Raw genomic sequence first — 19,877 nt, 5'->3', positions numbered from 1 at the left:
TGTTTTTATATTATAATTATAATTCTTACTATATTTATGGTATCTTTTCTGTACAGCTGCTTTGCAACAATACAATATTATCAATAGGACTTTAGAAATAAAACTTGAATTAATGGGTTATGGGTTATGATGGATATTTGTTTTAATTCTTCTAATTCATTTTTATTGTGGGTGCTTAATCTGAATGAAAAATGGAATTAGAAAAATCTGAAATGCATTGAATATTAATATGCATTTCAAAATTATAATAAAATAAAAATACAAAATAAAAGCCTTTTCTGTAGTGGTCTGAGACTTTAGAATCCTACTGTACAGTACATGCATTTTTAACTATTTATTTATTTGTACGAGCTGTCATATATGTTTATGAATTGAAATGAATTGATGCACATGCCTGTTTCAGGAGCTAGAAGAGCGTCTCCGCCAGCAACATCACCTCGAGCTTCAGTCTCTGCGAGAAGCTCACAGACAGAACATTGAGACGCTGAAACAACAGTCAGAACAAGAACTGCAGACTCTCCGCTTCGAGCTGGAGGATGAGGGCAAGGCCATGCTGGGTAAAACACCAAAACACCCAGTCACATGATTCAAACCACAACAATGTGTTTAGCGCAATGAGTGATTAAATTATGATCAAAGCATTCCATCACTAGGAAAGTTAGAAATTAGAAAGACATCTAAAATTCCCTAGACATCATACATCAATAATTTTGCATATAGCACATTGCATATTCGGGCGTTTTAAGACATGCTGTTTTATACTTTGTTGGGTCGGCACTAAAATCTGAGCCCTCAGGGTGAAACCATTCGAGAACATGATCTAATTATAGCTTGAAATCTCACCGAAATACAGCATGAATGGAAAAAAAGGATAATGATGGCACGGAAATTGCAGGTGGAGACCTTTGAGGGGTGTTGGAGATGAATGATTTTTAATTTGACTCCAGACAGCAGTTCATCCTCTTCTTTTCTATCCTTCTCTCCCTCCTTTCAGCATCCTTACGTTCCGAACTGAACCACCTCCACGCATCAGCTATCGAACACATGCGTCAGACCCATCAACAAGAAACAGCAGCTGCCAAGCAGGAACTGGAGAAGGCTCTGGAGCAGAGCAGGGTACAGGTACAGTATGCTTCCCTCAAAGCAGAGTATTAACTTTTGAGTCATTTGTGTAGACGGTAATACGGTAATCTTGCTCCGCTACCTACTGCATATAGTACAGTACACTACATTCCCATCATTCTCCGATTGCCTTCTATACAGCCATATTGAGACGATGGAAGTTCAGAAGTGGATACTGTTCCAAGAAATCAATTGTTGTTTCTGTTGCTGTCTGGATAGTTGGCTAGTCTGTGGGCTTAAACATGGGTCTTAAACGCAAGGAAAATGTACAAATGTGTTTATGAAAAGCTTCTTTTGCACCTCAAATGCATTTGGATGCCCCAGATCACCACTCACCACCATCGCCCCATGGCTCCAACAAGCCTTTGTTTTAAAGGGATAGTTTACCCAGAAATGACAATTCTGTCAACATTTACTCACCCTCAGGGTGCGTAAATATAGATATAGTAGATATTCGGAAGAATGTCAGTAACCACACAGACCTCATCCCCCATTTACTGCCATAGTATGGAAAATCAATGGGGGATGAGGTCTGTTCGTTTACTGACATTTTTCCAAATGTCAAAGACATGTGTACAGGTTTGTAAATGTGTAAGTGATGACAGAATTTTAGTTTTCGGGTGAACTATGCCTTTAGTGAAACTAAAACCACATCACTCATCTGTGTAGAGATCAGTACGTGTATATGCATGTGCTAAGTCTTATAGCCATTAGCAAATGGCCGTGTTGGAGGGCAGCAGTTGTGGGTCAGACTGTGATACACACTCATGGTATTTAAAATGTTTACACGTGCATCCACAAGCTCATGAATACGCCTGCCAGTGTGCATGAGGAGACCGTTGACTTTGTTGTGTTTAGTTGTCTGTAGTGTCGTCACGTACTCTCACATACATCTCTGACATCATATTGTAAGGCTGTAAGAAAATGCCCTTCCCCTAAGACTTCCGTCGAACCCCACTGGTTATGACAGCACAAGCAGATTTATCTTGTCATTTCAAACCTATATGACTTTCTTTCAAAGAAGAAGAAAAGAAGATATTTTGAAGAAAGCCGAGTACCGAACAGCACTGGTCCCATTCACTTCTATTGTATGGACACAAAACCAATGCAAGTGAATGGGGTCCAGTTAAAAACATATCTTCTTTTGTGTTCTGCGAAAGAAAGAAAGTCATACAGGATTAAAATGATGAGTGAATGATGTCTTTTGGGTGAACCATCACTTTATAATGTACGTTTGTTATATACGTTAATATACCGTTCTTGAAAGTATCCTCTGAAAAGACATTGTAAGTAAATGAGAAAAGATCATTGTTGGGTGACCTACCCCTTTAAGTCTAATACATTGAGTCATTCTTAAAGTGATCCCACATTTTAATTCTGTCCTTTATTACAAAATCTATTGTAATGCTTTACAGCCTTAAATCATATATTTAGTTTCCTTGTTTAATTGGACTTATTAGAAATGTTCAGCATACAGAGTTAAAAACTTGTTTGAAGTCTGTAACAAAGACCTTTCCCTAAGAATCACATCGCTTTCTGCTTTCACAGCATAACAGAAAACTCTCTCTCGTTCTCTTTCCTGAACGCTCTCTCTCTCCAGTCTCATCTTTTTGTTAATTGTTTTCCCAGTGAGAGCTCAGTTTAATGAGCTGTGTAAGATAAGCTGGCCAAAGAGTTTTACCTTGATAGCAACCATCTTAGCTGCTTCACTCTGCGGCATAACTTTATACTGTGATGGTTTAAAGACTGACAAAAAGCTTTTAATTTTCTAGTTTCTAAGACGACCATCTAAAGGCCGGGGCTTTAAACATCCCCGAAACCACTACACTGATCTGAAGGACACCCCTGTTTTGCTCTCCTTCCGTCTTAAAGCTTTTGATGAGCATAAGACTCAGATTCCTGGCTCCAAGCTCATGAGAGCCCAGCTCCATGTATTTTCCAGACACCTGCTAATCAGCCTCCCGGTCCGGCCGGAATTAATGATGCTCGTGTTACCGTGTCTCCAGGCGGGAGATATTTATAGGTGGTCTCAGTCTTTGACAGAAAAGGTCAGACACGTTAACTTCAGCCCTCGCAAATTATACCCTTTCAACAGGAAAAAAGTTGAAAGATCTCCACACGGCTCTTTCTGCGCAGTAGAGAGAGCATTCTGAAGTCTGTCTCTCCGACTCAAGGGCCACCCACGGATGACAGATGAGTTCTTTGTATTTTCTCGCTCAGCGGTTCAGCGATGACAGGTGAGCAGCTGATGTGACTGTATTGAGAAGGTTTAGATGACCAGGCCGACGAGGTTTATTTAGACGTGCTGTGCAAGCCGCTGTTGTACAGACGCCGCAAACTTTATTAAGTCTGCGTGCGTTCGATTTCTGGAGTTATTTTTAACTAAAGCTGCCATAATATGCAGGAAGATTATGTAACCATACCCATTAGCTAGGTGATGTTGACCTCGGCAGATAAAAGCAATCATTCTTAAGGAACGGATGAGAGCCGGTTGTTGCCATGGTGATGTGATTTCATTTTGATGGTCATATGAAAAAGATATTTAATTGTGAAGTCTCTAAGATGTTGTTGATGGGTGGTTGTTAGGGTGTTGTTATGTAGATGCTTAGGTGTTCTGAGAGGTCCGGGGGGCTACCCAAATGTGCTTGTGATATGGTGAAGGCTTGGCCAACGAATATTTTTTAGGTGAAAGGGATAGTTCACCCAGAAATGAAAATTCGGTCATGATTCTCCCAACCTTTAGATTGTTCCATCCAAACCTGTATAAATTTCTTTCTTCTGCCAAAGACAAAGGAAGATATTTGGAGGAATGTCAGTAACCAAATCGTTCTCATCCCCATAGTTTTTATTTTCCATACACTGTAAAATATTCCCGTAAAAAAATGGATAAAGTACTGGCAGAAAAATACCAGTATATTTCCCTTATTTTACAAACATTTCTGTTAATGCTAAAATGCATTTTAACGCAGTGCAAAATGTAAAATACAGTTAAAACAACTGTAAAAAATTATACGTAAAATTCCTTTATATTAATACAGTATATTTTGCACTATTTTTACAGATTTTTTTGTGTACTATGGCAGTAACGCAAAGGAAATATTTTTTATCTGAAAAAGCATTCAAAATAAATCATGGCCGTTGTGCTTTTGTATCTCTTATATGATCTGGTCTGGTCCGAACAATGTTTCCAGGTTATCTATATATTTATCATGGCTGTCATGCATACTGTAAATCCACAGGAATGTGGCCCGATGTGGAAACCAGAACAGCGAGTATGTACAGTATGTGACGGACTGTCAGGTCAGGTTAAGTCACTGTGTGGAGGAGAAAAATTGGACCGCTGTTCTTCAGGTGCTGATCCAGTGAACTACCGGAGGTTCAGCCATTAGATGTGAAAGTAAATGTCACCGCTGGGCAGCACTGGTCCAACACGGTAGATAAACGCAGAGCAGTCAGGGAATAAAGGCTCATCAACATGATGTTCTCTCACACCTGCGCCTCCATGAAACCTCACCTGTCAATCATGAGCTGACCAAACTAATGCAACCACAGACTGAAGTGCAACTGATCCGACTGTTTACGAAAGTGTTTATTATACTTTATTACATCGTTGGAATGCTTGATTCTGATTGGCCAGTTGTGACATTTGCGGACTCCAGATATCAACCTCCATCCATATTTATTTGAATAACATTTATGACATTGTATTTTCGAATGACTAAACCAAATTGCCTGTTCGTGACATTTGAACAACGTTTCTTATTTTATAACGGAAAGTAATCCGCTTTCCCTCACGGAAGGTTAAAATGAGCTAATAAAATATTTCAAATTCACATTTCATTTCAATTTTTTCTCATGTGGCAAGTAGCCATGTAATAAGCGAGTTGTGAACAAGAAGCCGACTGTCATTGCCAAATAAGACCCTTCAGTGTGATACAAGACCCTCCGCCCGATCACACTGTCGTGGCTCATTTCTGCGATAACAACTGGCGGTCTGAACATTATCCCTTACTTACATGCTAGTTTATTCTTCATATTAACAAACATTAATTATATATAAATTCTTATTTAGGGTATTTGTTATTAGGGTATATGTAAAGCCGCAGAAATAATAGAGGCCATTGTAAATTGTTTACATTTTTCTGAATTTACTATATGTTTTTGTTGAACTACTAATCATAATTCCCTCAAATTTCAAATACAAATATTTTTCTATTTGCATAAAATGAGGAAAATGGCCAAACGCATCTAGAAATGCTGATTAAATGAAAATTTGGATTCGTCTCTTATGTTTTTACGTGACTGTCTTTTGTTGTTAGTAGGTGAGAATACTCTTCACTCCAGGTATAAACTTAAATCTGTTTCTAAATGTTTGAAATACAAATGTTTGCCATCTATTACTTTTGTTGAAACATTAGTTTGTTTAGCTTCTTTCTCAAGCCCTGTATAGGAAGCTCCTCGGGGCTACAGGTTTGTTTTGCCACACACACTCATGACATTATTATGCTAATTGTGGTGTGAAATGATATTTACAGACATTCAGAGTTGGATGAGCAGATTGTAATTTGATTAAGCAAGAATCATTAACTGCGGAAAATGTGCGGTTGTGTTCACCAGGAGGAGCTTTATCTTTGTCTTACAGTAAGAGAGCAGTTTAAATGTCACGGTGTCGGTGGAGTGGAAAATTGACCCTGACACAAGTGTAGTGTAATGATTTTAACCTCGACTGTACTTTATATGACTGTGTAGTGCAGAACAGCTCTGTACATGCACAAGCTATATGTGCATATAGTCATATAGGTTGATGGAGTGTGTCAGAGAAAAATGTTAACACATATTTAGTTTTCTGTACAAAATAAGTATAAGAAAATATTTTGTTACTGACACTACCATTCAAAAATTTAGACATACTTAAAATAAAATGTGGTCGAATCCTTTTAATCTGAAGGTGCATGCTGTAATGTTTTTTAATTCATGTTATAGACAATATTTTTGTGTCAATATATGTATTTCAGTACTTAATTTAACTTAAAAAACTTCAGTTTTTGTAGTTACAACATAATTCCTATAGTTACATTTGTGTTTTTTCTCAAACAAATGTGCATTGTATTCCTCTTTTAACATTATTGGCTAAGATGAATCTCTTTATTTCTGTAGGCGGCTTTTGATGAAAGCAAACACTAAATGCATAAATATAAATTAGAAAAAAATACATAAATAAAGTATATGTGATCCTGAACTTTTGAATAGCGGACCATTTTTGCCAATTCTCACAAGGTAATTTACATCGTTTTAAAGCTTTGAAATCGTTTTAAGATGTGAAATTTAAGTGTAGAAAGTGGTCGTGTAAGCTAAATGATGACAAATGTTTTTGATGCAATGAACTTTTATAGAAGTGTACTTAATATAAATGGCTGGAATATGGCCCATTTATAAAGCATAATAAAACCAATACGTATTTCCATTACTTTATTTTTCACTGTGCAGCCTCTGAGTGTTGGTTCAACATTTTTGTCATACATCATCTCAGTGTAGGAAGATGAATTTCTGCAAAAGAACTTTCAGCGAACAGATTCTGCACTTCAGAGTTTTCTGCAAGCACGTCGCCAGGGGACATTGTACCGTTCGCCCGTATTTAAAAGTATCTGAGCACTAAAAGTTCTTCACGCAATAACCAGAAATGTTCCTGTGTCGTGCAGTCCAAGTCGAAGCCCATTAGCTCCTGTCATTTCTCAAAAGATGAAACTGTAGCATTAAAACCCTGTAGACTGCTAAATACAGAACTTCTGGCTCCTCTCTAGTTTTATTAATATATAAAACATGTATATATATATAGCCTATATATATATATATATATATATACTCAAATATACTTGGTAAGTAAGAAAGAACATAGAGGAGACCTGAACCATCAATATTAGATCACCAGAGTCACAAGTGCAAAGAAAACTGACATCTTTGAAAACCGTGAACAGATATTTTAGGAACAGACTTTTACTTCAAAACTGTCCTTAGTTCACCTGCAGCTAAGTGCATGTTTGTGTGTGTGTTGCAGGAACGGGAGCTGTTGAGTCGCATCTCAGATCTGCAAGAGGAGGTCAGTCGCAGGAAGAAACACATCGCCGATCTGGACCACGAGATTCACACCCTGAACGAAAACATCAGCACTTTGACCAAGGAGCTCGAACTGAAGGGCAAAGAGGTTCTGAAGATCCGCAGTGAAGCCAACCAGCAGATCAGGTGAGTATTGGATTAACAATTATTTTGATGTAAAGCATTCATTTAAAAAATATATTTTAAAGGCTGTTTATTTTGCGTAAGCAGTAAAGTTTGATTTAGCTTATTTGTATTGGTTTCTTATCCAAACACAGGTGCAATGTGTAATACTGACATAAATAGGTGACATCTGCTGTATTTACTGTAATCATTTATTTTCGTGGACTAACTGAAACTACACAGGGAATTGAGTTCCCAGCATGCATTGCTCTTATAAGAGGATTTAAACAGTTAATGTAAAGTGTAATTATGTTTGTTGTTAAGCAGGATGAGAGATAAGGACACTTTTAAGTGTTCATGCCGTAAACTCTCTTGGACTTCCTACAAGCACTATACATTACACATGGTAAAAAATAAAGATGTTTATTTGAAAAGAACAAAGCGACACACTGACGCAGTTAAAGTTTGTTGACTAAACTCAAATTAAACAAAATAAGTTGAATGAGTTTAATGTTTACTTGTCCGTATTATTCACTCGGTTTAATTTAAGATAAATAAATTAAAGTGTGTGGAAATGGGTGTCATCATTCCATTAAATTAATCCAACAAGTATGTTTTTGGGTGTTTTGAGGGATAAACTGAACTAGACCTCACATCTAAGAGTTTCTGGGTTGTTTTTTTTGGAGACAGATCGCAGTCCTTAAATTACCCCTAATGTTATATTCCTCTTCGGTTCTGTGTAACAAGAGTCATTGGGAATGATAAAAGAGAATGAAATTCAATTGTTTTGATCCAGATTGTTGAAGAAGGGTGGTGATATGAACAATAAAGAATTAAAGGGGGAAAAGCACAGCGGGTTCCTGCCTGGATTAAGTGTTAGCGGGAACTGTCTGCAATTTTACTCATAGATGTCTTATTGATGACTGCCTCTTTTTGACAAGAATTATTTGTGTTTTATTGCGGTTTTAATCCAAGAAAACGCTACGAAATGAACCTGAATTAAATTTTTTTCAGTTTTCATATTCTGCAAATAAATAGAATAGAAATCCGGGGGAAATGTTGTTTGTAGTTCACAGAAGGAACACACACCTAAAAATAGTGGAAAACCGTAAAATACTTTAAAAAATGTCTGGGTCTGTATATTTTACTGACTGAAGTTAATATTTCTTCTTTTTATGAATAAATAAAAAAGCCAATGCTGGGCTCTCGCAGGCGGTTTTGAGATCACATCGCTTGCAGGATGAGCACACAGAGCCCATTTCACTTTCAATTATGTAACGTGGACGAATCCTGGAGGTAAAATAAAATGACAAATAAATTGAAGCTTCGTCCCCCAGGGGTCCTTCTGGAGAGGAGATCCTGCAATATCGCTCTTAACGTCATTTAAAATATGCGGCTTAATGATGAAGATGTGTTTTGTGAATAGTTATATAACATCGAAATCAAAATAAGTCATATTGCAGGGAGAAATGCGTGGCCGAAATAAATATCAATATATGTAGGATGTGTTGGGGATTTTAAAACAAAACAATGCATCACTCACGTCACACAGTGCTTTATAAATGTAATTTGCTAAGACTGAACCATCTGTATGAAAGTGAAGATAAAACACAGAGCCGCGGATAAAATATTCATGTAACAGAGGACTCAAAGGAGGTGCGTCATGCTTTAATAAAGCACAAACCTCCCACTTTTTTGACAGGTGTGCTTCTGACAGTCTCTTTCACATTTATTTAAAGGACCCAAACCAACCAAATCCAAGATATGTAATTTATCATTCACATTATAAATAATATTTAAAGGAAGAGACTTTGCTTTTGAAATATATTAACGTTTGACTATATTTATATAATTCATCCAAAATAAAAATGTCATCATTTATACACCCCTTAATTGAAAACCTGAAGATGACTCCTTCTATTTTACATATTTTGAGAAATGTCCCAGTGTTCATACAATGGAAGTCAATGGGGTCCAATGTTGTTTGGTTACCAACATTCTTCAAAATATCTTCTTTGTGCAGAAGAAAGGAAGTACAGGTTTCGTAATGACATCGTGAGGGTGAATGATGAAATACATTTGATTTTTGAGTCAACTATCCCTTAAAGTTGTATTCCAAAATGATAAATGACCGTCATTCGCATTTCTTCATCAAATGTAGAGGTGAAGGTTGATGGAGTGTGTGTGATGAGTTGTTTGCGTTGTGTTCACAGGGCTTATGAGCAAGACTTGTGTAAGAAACATGAGAGAGAGATGGCCGAGATGAACGCGCTCCACCACAGAGAGACGCAGAACATGCTGTCGGACTTCAACAAGGCGCAGGAACTTCTGAAGGACAAGATCTCCGCCCTTCAGATTCTGTGAGTTGGGGCGTTTTGGGGGAATAGGCAGAGTTGTCCGTGTTGTAGAAGAAGTCTTTGACTACTGGCAGGTTTGGCCCAATTTAAGTTTACTTGAACGAGAGCTCCAACAAATCCAGCTATGGAACAGGCGGTGATAAAAATAGTTCAACTTCCACAATCCGCTCAGTATTTACAAACGCCCCTTAAAATGATTTTTAATAGATGATGCTCATTAAAATCTGGAAGGTAACGGCCTGGGACGGCCCAAATCCCACATTATACCAAGAGAACGATGGAGCCTTGTTTACATTTTACATTCTTCATCCAAAATGTTTCTTTTAAAAGGATAGTTCACCCAAAAATAAAAATGATTATTAAAATGTTTTTATTATTATCATGACATTCCAAAGCTACATGACTTTCTTTCTTCTGTAGAACACAAAAGAAGATATTTTAACAGACGTTTGGTAACCAAACAAAACTGGACTCCATTGACTTCCATTGACTGGACGCCAAACCCCAGACACATTTCTCAAAATATCTTCTCTTGTGTTCCACACAAGAAAAACTATACAGGTTTTGAATGACATGACATTTTCATGACCTTTTGGTGAACTATTCCTTCAAAGCATGTTTGCCCTATATGTGCGCATTTATAGCAGGAGAAGCATTCAATCTCAGTGAGAGGCAGTCAGAGTTCGTATCCCTCTGTGTTTTCTTACCGTGCCGTCTCCTGGTGTCCCTGAAGGAGTCTTGATGCACTGCCAGCTAATTAAACGTAACACAAATCCATTGAAATGACATTCCTGGACGCTCAAATATTAATTATGATGACGGCTTAGTTTCCCAAATCGAGTCCTCCAACCAGTTTAACATTTCAACAGATTTAAGCCTTGTGAATATTTCAGGTGTGTGTCGCATAGGAGGGCTTGTGGAATCGATCGAGCGCACTCTCTAGGCAGCATGCTTCATGACATTAAATGGTTAAATTGATTTAGATGACAATGTGTTGATTTGAGGGCAGTTCGGTTGATGGCTCTTGTGAACTTGAGACCTCATTAACGTTTTAATGATTTATTTTTGAAGGCATTGAGGTTAGGTCAGGAGTTTAACCGAGGCCCTGTCAACTTTATATTAAAGCAATAACACCGGTGTAACAAGTGATGTTTCCTTTTATATGTCATTTGAACTATTTTTGCGTCTTTATGCGTATACATGGCATCACATAGGGAATCATACAGGGTCAAATTAAAAACTGTACTTAGATTCATTGGCATGTGCTTGGAAAAGTAAGAGAGGACAGAATAAAAATTTCAGAGTAAAAACATTATTTATTCATTCTTGTATCAAAATACATTCAATTGATTAGAAAAATGACTTAAGATCTTTAGCCTTGTTTTCTTAAAAAAAGTATCAAAAATAAGTGTTTATGCGTAAAACAAGCAAAAATATCTGCCAGCATATTTACTTTACTTTACTTTACTTTACTTACAAATCTACTAAGAAATTCATTTTTTGGAATATTGGGAGGGCAAAGTTCCTCTGGGGAGCATCCCATTAAATAATTCTTCAAGATTCAACCAAAATGTATAAATATTCCTTAGACATGCAGAAACAATGGAGATATTGATCTTCGGTAACACAAATCATTTTTTATATGAAAGAACGATTGAAACTGATGCGTTAAATTACCACTGAAGTCTCAAGAGCACCGAAAGAAGTCAAATGTAGATGCTGATATCATTACATTGATCTGTTCTGATCAATGACTTTCAATTATTTCTCTGTTTAAAGCACAAAGCCTTCAGCTTTCTTTTCTTGCTGAGCTGAAGTGCCTTAACGCTCCCATTTCTCACCCAGGAGATAACCGAGTCATTGTAAAGAAAGAGAACTTTTGCTTTGTGTGGATAAAGGAATAGTTTCTCATCTCCAGGAAATGTCTGTGTTTCTCAGGTTGGAGGGAACAGAGGATAAATTTCGGAACCGGGAGAGTCGACATGAAGACCTGCAGACGATAGCCGAACTGAAGGAAATGGTGGCCGAGAGAGAATCGCTGGTCAAGAAGCTGGTGGTGAGAGAGATGCTCGGTCTCAATATCCCATTCCTCATCTGTGAATCTTGTTACGAGACCAGTGTGATCTTTCATTTGATGCCAGTTAAGAGTGTCACATATTCCGGTAACCAGCTTTAAAAAAAAAAGGGAATTTATCAGTTGCACCACAATCCAGACTACATTTGACATTACGTCTTGTGAAAAAATGATTACAAATGAATGTGAATTCATTGCCCTGCAATGAACTGAATCTGAAATGCATAATTGTTTGAAACACTCTCTATGGTTGAGATTAGTGGCCATTAATAAGAAGAAAGCATCTTCTTTTTCTTACAGGATGATAAAAAGTTTTACCAGCTTGAGCTTGTAAACAGAGAGACCAACTTCAACAAAATATTCAACACAAACCCCAACGTCGGTGTCATTAACCCGCTTGTTAAGGTAAGATTAGTTTTTTCCACCTCTGGATTTTAAAAGCTGGTTTTTGGTTAGTTTGGGATTTCTGGTTTTTCCCAAAATCTAGTGAGCTGCCTACCTAGACAGCAGGTTTAGACATAATACATTTGGGGACAAATTCTCAGGCAATATCTTATGTGCGTATCATCTTATGTATAATAAAATATACATTTACTAATGGACTTTTTGATTAATAACTCATCTTGCCCTCGTGGCATATCCAAATTGTTGTCAAATCCAGTGCTTCAAGAATAAAAGTCCCCGCCTCAGGTAGCAGTTTAGTTTCAAGCTGTGTCATGGCATCGCACTTGGTTTTGGAATAGACCTTTAATATCTCCACGTTTGAAAATGTTCGCGTTTAGTGTTTAATTGAATTTCTGGATGGGGACTGACATTCGTCTCGAATGTTTTGATGATGTCATTTCTCACACCGTGTCTGAACCGTTGATTGCTGATCGACTTCTTGAGATCGTCACATGATTCCTGTAGCTCCACCCACAGCGGAATCTCATTGGCTTAAATATTAAATATGTTCTGATTACTGTGAATGTTTGATACGTGTTGCTGCGGTGATGTCATAGGCTGCACACAGACAAACATGCTGCGATTAACTGTGAGCATGATGATGACATCATCATTTCTAGATGAAGTTTGTTTCATATATCACTTTTAGCGTCGTCTTAATCTGTGTTCTATAACTTCCAATGTGTGTGATTACATGTGTCTCCATGTGTGTGTGTGTGCGTGCGTGTGTGTTTACCCGTCTCTTGTTCCCCGTGTTCTCTTCCTGTTTAGACATAGTTCTTCTTTGCTTTCCAAGCCATTCTTTTTTCAGTCTAAATTTTCAACAGCCTCTTCCTCTGATGCATCTCTTTGGACTCATTTTGATTTGATTGGCTAAGAGCGTCTGTTTTCCTCTGCTGAATGTTGCCAGCTTGACTTTCATGGGCCGTTTATCGGGAAGCAAGCAGGGCTCAACAATAAGGATTTTTCATGATTTTTCCCAGTGCAGGCCACAGTTGCTGAACATTTTGTGAACATTTGTATTTTTGTCATAAAGAAATCTTTTTTTTCATGATAATGTCAGTTTTACAAATAATTTGTTAATGTAAAGTTTTACGTATTATTCATAACGTATAGTTATCATTTATAAGGCAAGAATAAGGTAATGAAATATTTTACTTCATTCATTCTTGCAATACTGTATTTGCGCATTCATGAATTCTCAAGCCTTAACAATGTCTAAAATTAATTCAATATTAAACACGAAAGAACAAGAAAACTAAATAATTATACCAGTTTAATGTAATTTTATGAAATTCATAAACACACTTTTGCATGGGAATTATTAAATTTGTATCTTTTTCTAAAATATGTATCATTTGTATATATTATTAAAATTTAATATTTGTATATAAATATTGTTTGATATATAATATTTGATATGTCATTTTTAAATCATTTTAAATGCAGCAAGACTATCACAAGTTTTTTTTAACACAATGTTAGCCAGCCAAGATTGACCTTGGTAAGAATTTCTGAAATATAATATATATATTTTTTTTTTAATTTAATAATTTACCATAATTTGATATAATAATTTATAGTTTGGGCTTATACGATTTAGCAGTATCAGATGTCATTTGACTTCAAAGATGCACATGAAGTAACCCAAGCTGATCTCATGGGAATTCTAAGCTATTTTAAGCTATTTCTATGAATTTGTACATGAATGTATGAATTTTACAAAAACATACAATGCCTATAAATGCCCCACCCCTAACCCCGCACATTAACCTCACTCACAACATCACTGGTGCGAAAAAATCGCATTAATATGTACGAATGAGATCGTACAAATTCATAAGAATTTGCCAAAATTAGCCATCTCGTAAAATAGTTAGATTTTGCCATGAGATTGTGTTGAGTAACCTGAAATTTGCATTTGTGAGCTCGAAATTTGCATTTTAAGGTTCTATAGAGAGTCAAAAGTTACAAATTTCAGCTTTTTGGCAGATTTTTTAAATCGCATTTTCAGTGGTTAATACAACTAAAACACAAAGACGGTTCTTTCAACTTGTCTGAAATTCTCTCGCTGGCTTCTGTGCCACCGGGGTCATACCTTATTGATGAGCCTTGGTGAGATCAAACTCATTTAAAAGTGTCTGAGAGCTTCAAGGTGCTTTTCTTGTCATCCCATGTAGCAAAAGCGAAAGAACGACAAATCATCCAACCGATTCAGCAGCTCAGCCAATCTTAGGGCCAATGGGGAGGCCTCAGGAACAGAGAGCGTCCAGCCCCAGCCCACCCGCCTCGAACCCTTACCCAACTCCCCCATTCACCAACTGGAGCCTAATACGAGCAAACCCCTGCCCCCATCTGCCCCTCTCACCGAATCCAAGAAATTGACGAGGTGAGGCTCACCTCATCACGACAGACGCCTCGCTCTCTGCACCACAGGCTGGCGGACAAACAACACAACTTGCAGCCCTTTCTTGACCGTTTTATTTCTGCTCAGAGGTGGCTGTGGTATCCCTTTAATGTGCCAAAAGTAGAACTCACCAAAGTCACGCATCCAACAGGCCCTGTAATCGGGGAAATGGGAATAGAGGGCATGAAATCGGGAATTATGGCTCCGATCTTTTATGAAGCGAGTAATTAACTTGAATAATGAATGTGTCGGCCCGGTCTTGGACCGGGTTCATGTTAAGATTCCCATTTTAAATGATGTGCTCCTTTTGCTTACAACACATTTAAATTGCCAAGCAAAGCATTGATAACATTTATCTCGCATTTTCTTTCTGGCTGTCGACAGTACACTTGTTCGGAATGGCATACTACCATACTATGTTATGTAGTGTGTATATTGTGCACAGTATGTGAATGTTCTGTGTGCAAGTTCTGGGATGATCTACCACATTTTCCCAGCATATCGTAAGATATCGCATACTGCATTCTTTTCACATACTACACTGTTTAAACAACAGTGGGCGGCGGTATACAGAATATACTGCATAGTATGCATTCCGAACATAACACCTGTGATTTCGTTTTTAATATCAGGCAAATGAAAGAGATACCTCAGTTTAACGCTGATGTACATGTATGCGTAATGTTATTCTCTGAAGTCCCATACATGAGCTTTGGAAATGGCATTGGAATGCAAATGGAAGCATGTGTGTCCCCACAGTGCATGCTGGGAGTTGGTGTACGTGTCTTGTGTTTGTGATGGAAGTTATATGACTTATGTGTTGTGTAAGTGTCTTTGACTGTCCTACAACATCTCACGTGATCGTTGCACTACACTGCACTTATTGTGCCTTATTGTGAATGTTTTTATTAAAAAAAGCAATAAACATTATATGTATCTGTTTGAATGCAGCAATTGCATTGCTTCTGGCTTTATGATACTATAATATACATATATTCATTTTTTTGTAAAATAAACTTCTGCCTATTGCTGTGCTTTAACTGGCATGTTGTTACAGTGGTTGTGTGCACGTGTTGCTGTGTTCACTTGATGATCTATCACTACTGCGGCTGCTCTTGACCCAGGAAGTGTCATCACGTCTGATGCGGTGTGGCGTGTTTCTGCGTGCATGCTGCTCTGAATGTAAATAAGTTGCAGATGATGCAGTGAGATAGACTACCGATGAGACACTCGTTCCGAGTCAACGTTCATGACAGGGGGGCATTTTTTTCTGCTCTCACAGCCACCTTAACAACATAAAAGAACGTTACTGCGCTTTTGTGGCCCAAACTTAACTTCCGGTACACATCTGCAAAGAATAAAGACCTTGATGACAAGGAAAGTAAATAATAGGTAAATGACAAATTAAAAGTATGACTAGCCAGTATTATTTTGGGTTACCAGTAGAAGAAACGGTACTTGGCTGAACTTAAATGCAACATGACCCATTTAACAAATTGTTTATTAAATACGATTATTATTTAACGAAAATCAACTAAATGTTTATTTAATACAATTATTATAGATAAAATGTGAATATAAAATATGTGAAATATACATAGTTAGCCACTAGCCAGGACGATAAACAAACAGACCAGAGGTTAACTTCAAGCTGGGTCTCCTGTCATATTCACAAAAATCTTAAATATTGCCAAATGGGAATTGAAGACGTTGTGACTGATCACACAGGTTGCATTCACAGAAGGTAAACGGCTCGTATTTTTAAATGTTAAGCTTCTTTTTATCACCCGTTTAAAAGTCAATTTAGAGTATAGCTTTATTATTATGAATATTAATAAAAATGATTTAATCAGATCTCAAGAATGTGACGTGTGTAAATGACCTATTAAAACGTTTATATTTTCCTCTGGGATTTAAAAAAAGGAATAGTTTGCCCGAATAAGTAAATCTCACATAAATTGCTCACAATTTTTATTCAAAATGATCTGTTTGTTTATTATACATAACCTATTGATATGCACTAGGCTATATACAGTAAGCTCAAAATATTAAAGGGATAGTTCACCCGAAAATGAAAATTCTGTCATCATTTACTCCCCTTCTTGTCATTTCAAGCCTGTATGACTTTCTTTCTACAGCAGAACTCAAAATAGTTTTTTAGAAGAATGCAGGTAACCGAACAATGGCGGTACCCATTGAGTTGGCATTAGTTTTGTGTCTATACAATAAAAGTGAATGGGTTAGGCCATTGTTTATACAGCTTTGAAATAACAAGAGGATGACAGGATCTTCATTTTTGGGTGAACCATCACAAGTGTTAATTCTCATAAACATATTTCTTTAATATCTGAGAAGCAGGAGTCATTTGCATTACTTACTGTATATGATGAATGGATGTGCTTTTAGAGTCAGGATAACACGATGGCATTTTAATATAAAATGATATGTGTTCAACTGAAGAAACTTAGTAATGGTTGAGAAAACTATGAGAGAATTTTCATATTTGGGGTACTATTCCTTTAAACATTCCTTAGGCAAAAAATGACTCTTCCATGGTCTAAAATGCATCCACAAAAACAATTACATCACATTTACAAGGTTCTTGCATTTAAAATTCAGCTCTAGATGCTCATTTGCATACTTTTCTCTTAATTACTAGCTAATGAGTCAGACGCTCTATTTTTAGCTCGGTTTCAGATGTGCTATTATAAAGGCATTTACCTTTCTCATCCTTTGTCTTGGTGCAGGTAGAAGTTGCATTAGTTCTGTACGGGCTGATATACATGCTCGATTGAGCGTTAAATTGAGTTTGCTGCAGCTCAGCCATCAGGGAGCAAACCATATTGATTGCATTGGAGATATAAGAGAATAGAGATGAGGTTTCGAGCCGAGAACACCAACAGCATCAGAAGTTTGACTGCACAAGCACTGGTTGAATGTCGATATCAGTAATGATGCAAACAGTATTATTTGTACGGTGTGTTTTCATCGTCTTTGTTCAGCTTTGTACATTACTGACATTAAAGGGACAGTTCGCTCAAAAATGAAAGTTGTTCCAAACCTCTATAAACACGAAGATGTTTGGAAGAATGTTAGCAACTGAGATTTCTGGGGCACCATTGACTTACAATGGTTGTCGAAGGTTCCCCAACTGCTTGTTTTCCTAAATTCTTCCAAATATTTTCTTTTGTGTTCAACAGAACAAAGAAAAACACAATAATTATTTCTGCTATGGTAGTCAATGGAGCCCCAGAAATCTCAGTTGAAAACTTTAAGTTAAAGGCCACTTCAATAAGTACATAAAATAATAGACCGGATTGTTTGAGTTAAAAAGGTTTATAGCTACAAATTTGTGTTTCTGAAGGTGTTTTTCAACTTCTGCTAAAAGTCATAGCGTTAAGAAACTCTTATATCTCCCTGATTTCAAAAACATTGTTCGGCTGTAACCAGAAGTCTCTGATGCTTCATCAAGTCTCAAGTTATTTGTCACAAGCTTCAGGTCTATCATTCAAGTTCCAGTCGAGTCTTAAATGTATTATTATTATTCTTTCTAGGAATTTCTTAGAAAGAAATCTCTGTTAAATACAGAACATTATTTTCTCAGGAAAACTATTGGCCAGAGTGCCAGAGATAAAATTTCCTGACAAATATTTAAATGAGCCTCGAGTGCGTTTTTGCCATTTGCTTCTGCAGTTTGCATCTCTGGCCGCAGCACAGAGATGCTTGGTTTCCAGGAGTAGAGATGACAGGCAGAAATAAACGTTTCTTTATATGTCCACCTGAGGGCTAAATTAATCAGGATTGAAAGTTCATTCTGGTACGGAGGACCTTGCCGAGTGCCGGAGGTTGTCGATACCGCAGACACATGCTGCGGACTCATACTTCACCTTGAGTGAAATTGAATTCTCCTTTATGAGCTTTGTGGGAAGATATGAAAGAAACAAGCCGGAATAGCTGCAGGTCCCAAATGAATGAAGATATGTTATGTCTACTGAGGGGAAAAAACATATAATTTAAGTAAAGACTTTGTTAAAGAAACAAATACGTTTATCTTACTGATATGAATTCCGGGTGATAACCAAGGAGGTCTGTTGTTTAGGCACAAACATTTTAAAGCAAAATACAATTTTGATTTTCATTGTTGGGTTTTCTATTGTCAATAGGTTTACTTTTGCAGTAGCACATCATTCTACTTTAAGGATGCATGAAAGAGAAAAATAATACTACTGTTAAATACGAAAACATAATACATGGTTTCTCAAGTGTCTCAAATAAGGAGAAAACCTGTAGTCTAGACCAGTTTACAGTTTTTTGAAAATCTCTTCCTGTCTCACTCTCTTCCTGTTTCTCTCTTTCTGTCTTTGTGTTTTTTTTTTGTCGTCAGCCCTCCTGAAGGAGAAGAGTCACCCGTCACCTCTCCAGACCCCCAGAGACAAGAATGGTTTGCTCAGTACTTCTCCTTCTGACCTTTGCATTTAAAGCATGTCAACCAAAACAAAACAAAAAGACAAAAAAAAGTGATATCTTCTTTGACAACGCATTCTTTCATTTGTTCTTTTAGTTCCCCACTGTGAATGAGTTTCTTGTTTTTACAGTGATGATAGGTATGTTTGACATTTCATTTAACCGCAGTTTCTATAGAGTGGTGCGTATGCTGCTGATGACTATTTGTTTAAAAAAGATAAAGTTATAGTCTCTACTGTATCTAATTTTAGAATGCCACCGTAATGACTTTGTTACAGCTGCATATTCAATTTTGGTAGGATTAAACTGTTTGTATGGATGTCTCAACACAGATATAATGATGTCTCACTAATTTTAAAATAAATACATATTTTATATTTATATTACTGGTGTATGCGTAAGAATAAATAATTATTGTTACATTTAATGACGTGTGTCTGTCATGTGAGGGAACTTTCACCATTCAATGAGCCAAAAGCTGAGAACGTATGATTTAATATGCCTGTATTTTCATAAACATCAACACATATTGCCCTGAGAGATGACAAATAAACACTTTTATGGTCATTTGGCTTTTTCTTGATGTAAGAAAATTGACCGCATATGGTGACAAACTACAATGCGGAAGCGAGAGGTGGCTGTGTAAAGTTGCATCATCACCAGACTTTTTAGAATTTGCAAACAAAGCGTACAATGTGTTAATATTGAAAGGAGAAACATTTGAGTTTCAGAATAAGCTTTATTCGTCAATGTTTACACACACGCATGGCATTTGTTCTGGTTACAGGAGCTC

General features: G+C 37.0%; 1 protein-coding gene across 2 annotated transcripts in view; it reads left to right on the top strand.

Moving 5' to 3' along the window:
• fam184ab (family with sequence similarity 184 member Ab) overlaps positions 1 to 19,650 on the top strand; it is a 71,834-nt gene extending 52,184 nt beyond the window's left edge. The window contains exons 12-18 of one of the 2 annotated variants that reach the window (XM_079474370.1): positions 404 to 557; positions 995 to 1,122; positions 7,178 to 7,362; positions 9,552 to 9,698; positions 11,634 to 11,751; positions 12,070 to 12,174; positions 19,005 to 19,650. In XM_079474370.1, coding sequence (XP_079330496.1) covers positions 404 to 557; positions 995 to 1,122; positions 7,178 to 7,362; positions 9,552 to 9,698; positions 11,634 to 11,751; positions 12,070 to 12,174; positions 19,005 to 19,013 — 846 coding nt within the window. In that variant the 3' untranslated portion in view covers positions 19,014 to 19,650. Of the gene's footprint in view, positions 1 to 403; positions 558 to 994; positions 1,123 to 7,177; positions 7,363 to 9,551; positions 9,699 to 11,633; positions 11,752 to 12,069; positions 12,175 to 14,393; positions 15,680 to 19,004 lie in introns of those variants that run through there. The other variant, XM_079474369.1, reaches the window with a different exon arrangement.
• The last annotated feature ends 227 nt before the right edge of the window (positions 19,651 to 19,877 follow it).

This window comes from Barbatula barbatula (genome assembly GCF_947034865.1).
Source record: "Barbatula barbatula genome assembly, chromosome: 15".
Classification (NCBI taxonomy): domain Eukaryota; kingdom Metazoa; phylum Chordata; class Actinopteri; order Cypriniformes; family Nemacheilidae; genus Barbatula; species Barbatula barbatula.
The sequence above is the reverse complement of the archived record's forward strand: the minus strand, read 5'-3'. Positions and strand labels throughout refer to the sequence as shown.